This window comes from Canis lupus, chromosome 26 (genome assembly GCF_011100685.1).
Source record: "Canis lupus familiaris isolate Mischka breed German Shepherd chromosome 26, alternate assembly UU_Cfam_GSD_1.0, whole genome shotgun sequence".
Lineage (NCBI taxonomy): Eukaryota > Metazoa > Chordata > Mammalia > Carnivora > Canidae > Canis > Canis lupus.
Window position 1 is genome coordinate 23,812,054 of NC_049247.1, and position 3,869 is coordinate 23,815,922.

General features: G+C 59.9%; 1 protein-coding gene across 1 annotated transcript; it reads right to left on the reverse strand.

Moving 5' to 3' along the window:
• Positions 1 to 283: 283 nt before the first annotated feature.
• Positions 284 to 3,638, reverse strand: LIF (LIF interleukin 6 family cytokine). Its single transcript, NM_001197073.1, is given in 3 exon segments — positions 284 to 694; positions 1,458 to 1,636; positions 3,466 to 3,638. Coding segments are annotated over 3 exon segments (609 nt in total). The 5' UTR covers positions 3,485 to 3,638.
• Between the last annotated feature and the right edge of the window lie 231 nt (positions 3,639 to 3,869).

Sequence of the window (3,869 nt, forward strand, 5' to 3'; positions counted from 1 at the left end):
ATCCCCACAGCAGCCCAACAACCTGGTGCCTGGCCATAGTCTCCCAGAGGAACGGGGGTCCTTCTTCTAATTGGTACTGTAGACAGGCCCTGCCTATGGGAGTTTTGATTCTGCTCGGCTTTGTCACAGCCCACCCTAGAGGGAGTGGACTGGCCAGGAACCCCTTGGGGTCTGCCAGCAGCCCCTATGTGGGTCCAGCAATGCTCTGGGCCCTGGCCACAGTCTGAGAGCTGCCTGAGCCCAAGATCTCAGGTCGCCTACGGCACGCTTCAAGACCTCCTGTCTAGAAGGCCTGGGCCACCACGGCAATGACCTGCTTATACTTCCCCAGGAGCTGACAGCCCAACTTCTTCTTCTGGAAGACATCCTTGCCCGAGGTGTCGGGCCCATAGGCCACGTCCACGTGGGCCATGTGGTACTTGCTACACAGGCGGCAGAGCACGTTGCTGAGGAGGCCCCGCATGATGTCCGCAGTGGCATTCAGCTTGCTGTGGAGGCTGAGGGCATTGGGATTGAGGACCTTCTGGTCCCGGGTGATGTTGCCCAGGGAGGCCCCAAGGTAGGCGATGATGCGGTACAGCTCCACCAGCCGGGTCTTCTCCGTGCTGTTGGCGTGGAATGGTGGGAAGTCTGTCACGTTGGGGCCACACAGCTTGTCCAGGTTGTTGGGGAACGGCTCCCCCTGGGCTGTGTACTGAGGAGCAGAGAGGGAGAGGGGAAGTGACGTGGGGATCGTGGACAGATGTTTCAAACCTGCCACCCAGTCTCTGGGCAAGCTCTTGGGTCCCAGTTTCCCACCCCTAGCATAGAGACCCATTACATGCCCTCTAGACATCTCAGGATGGTCGTGAGAGCCAGAAGTAATCACGGTGCAAACATACTTCGCAGAGAATCAAGGCCTACGTCATGCAAGGGATTTTCATCACCCTCATTAGGATCATATGGGGACCGAAAGGAAAATACCATGTCTCACCTCCTGCGGGTACGCCACACACACTTGCCCTTTCACCCACTGTACGCACCTTCTTCCTGGTTGGCTTTGCACCCCAGACACCCACAGCCTACTTTCTCTCTCAGCAGCATCTCCCCAGCCACCCTACTTCCTCTCTGTCTCTCACTGGCCTCCTGCTCCATGTGGTAGAGGAATCCCTAGACCAGCAGTGCCAGGCCTCTCCCTCTCCCCACCACCCCCCCAGCTCTGCCCCGACCTAACTGGGCACCCTAGAAAAGTGGCTTCCAAAAAAAAAAAAAGAAAAGTGGCTTCCAGTCTCTGAGCCTGGGGGTGGGGGCGCCGGTGGCTCGGAAGCTGGGGGGCTCTGGGTGTGGTTGAACCAAGCCCCTTCCCCACACTCTCCTTCCAGCTCCAAAAGCTCTCTTCCCTGGCCAGCCCCAACAGCCCAGGTCAGTGGAGCAACCCACCCCCCCCAACTTCCTCAGGACCTGGAAAGGGGACTTACATAGAGAATAAAGAGGGCATTGGCGCTGCCATTGAGCTGCGCCAGTTGGTTCCTGATCTGGTTCATGAGGTTGCTGTGACATGGGTGGCGTGTGGCGCAGGTGGCGTTGACAGGGGTGATAGGAAGGGGGCTCCCTGCCCCGTGTTTCCAGTGCAGAACCAGCAGCAGGGGCACAACTCCTGGGAACAGGCAGGAAGGAGCCATGAGCAGGGCGGGTGGAGGTGAGCGAGAGGGCTCATGGTAGAAGATGCGCTTCACCTCCCCCAGGGACACCAGTGCCCCAGCTCCACCTCCAGCTCTGTCTTCCCCTGGCTGCTTCGAGCTTTCATGATGTCACTGCATCTGTTTCTCTCTGCCTCCCTCTCTCCAGATCTCTATCTCTGCTTCTCTAGACTTTCTCTTATTTTTCCCTTCTCCTAAGAGGAGTAAGGGGGTAGGACATGAGCTGTGCCCACCAGCTGGGAGCTGGGTCCAGGGTGACACAAACCATCCAGCCCTTTCCCTCAGGATGGCAAAAGCCCCTGAGGCCTCCTGCTCCTCTGGTTGGAGGGCACTATGCCCCAGGCCCAGCGGGTCTCAAGTGGCCCCAGTGGCCCCTATCTTCCCACCTTGCAGGATGGTCCAGATTCCAGTGCATTGCTTCATGCTCACTGGCCTATCGCAGGCCAGAGCTCCCAGATCAGGCTCCAATGGGAACCCGGAGTGGGGGTGTGGGGGAGAGGGTGGGGGGATCTTCTACTGACACTCTGTTCTCCCTCTTAAACCTGTCACTTGACACTGGCTCCCTGGGCCATTTGTCTCCTAATTCCGCCACCCTTCCCCATCTCTTCTGCAGCGACTCTTCTCCAGATGGGGCCATTCTCCTATCTAGGACCTTCAACTCCACCCCAGTTGTCCAGTTCTGCCCCTTCTCCAACCCCAAACCATCATTCAGAACCTCCTGTCCCCCCAGCTCTGCACAGCTCCTGCCTCCATGCCACCCACCTCTCCTCTACTACTTGCCCCATCGCTGGCTTAGGACAAGGAGAATCCTGGGGTCTCACAGGTCCTCAGAGCCTTGGGGAGGGAGAGGAAATGGTGCAACCAGAAAAGAGAAAAGGGAAAAGGTCGCAGGCAGCCAGGTGGGCGGGGGAGGAAGGAAAGTGAAAGGTGACAGGAGAGCTGGGAGCCGTCTGGGCCTGTCCTGGGTCGCCCCTCCCCCCAGGGCGCCCGCTTCCCAACTTTGCTCTGGGTCCCCTCTGAGGGGCCTTTCCCAGCGGCCCAGCAGCAGGAGCTGGGGGCGACACACCAGTGAGGCTGGAGAACCGGTGAGGCTGGGGCGAAGGGGGGCGCTGGAGCCCTGGGATCTCCCCTACTGGGACGGTGGCAGCCTCGAGTTCGCTTCTCCTGGGTCCCCTGCTCCTCCCAGCATCCCCAGGCAGTGCTGAGACCCCGGCATGGTTGGGGGGCCCCCACACACCCCCGGCTCACCTAGCAAAGACCACAGCTTTCCAGGCACTAGCAGATGGAGGCGGCACCTGCTTCCGTCCCGGCCGGAGTTTGCAAGCTGCTCGGAGGCCGGTGCCCCTCCCTGGGCGCAGCCCGGGACACGGTTGGAAAAGAGAAAGAGGAAAGACAGAAAGAAAGAAAGAAAGAAAGAAAGAGGGAGGGTGAATCGGGAGAAAGCAGAGCGGGAAGAGCAGACGGGAGAGCGGCCGGAGCGAGGAGGAGGAGGAGGAGGAGGAGGAGGAGGAGGAGGAGGAGCAGGAGGAAGGCTGCGCGGCCCCCTCCCTTGCCCGCCAACCTGCAGGCCCCCGGGCGGGCTGGGCGCGCGGTGCCGGGACCATGTGCCTGCGCTCGCTCCCCGCCGCCACCCAGCGCCTCCGGTGGCCCGGACCGGCTGCACCGGTGCCCCAAGTGTCCGTGTGTCTGCGGCGAGTGGGTGTCCCGCTCGCGGTCGCCAAGCGCCCCAAGTTGCCGCAGCACCCGCGGTGGGGCGCGGAAGCCGGCGCGGGGCGGGTGGATTTACCTGCCGCCAAGACCTTCATTATGGGCTGGACTCCAGAGGGCCTTGGAGGAGACCTTAGATGCCGGCAGTTTTCAGAGGTTCATGCTCAACGGGGAATTTGCCTGATTTATATACTGGAGCCTGTGTTGTAAGACAGAGAGAGAAACAGCTATATTTAGCAGGGATCCCCGTCCAGGAAGTTGTTTGAGGTGCATCATAGGAAATTATGAATGGAAGAAAGTGAGAGTGGGGGGGGGGGCAGTGAGGGGGGAGGGTGGAGAGAGCAGACTTTTTTTTTTTCCCTCTTCTAAGAATTTGATTGATAAAATTATAATGAACTCTTCAACAAAACACCCTGTGGTTTTCCTGAGTGGCTTGCCCTAGGAGCTGTTTGAAGTTGGGGAGGGCAAGGAGGGTCCCCAGGC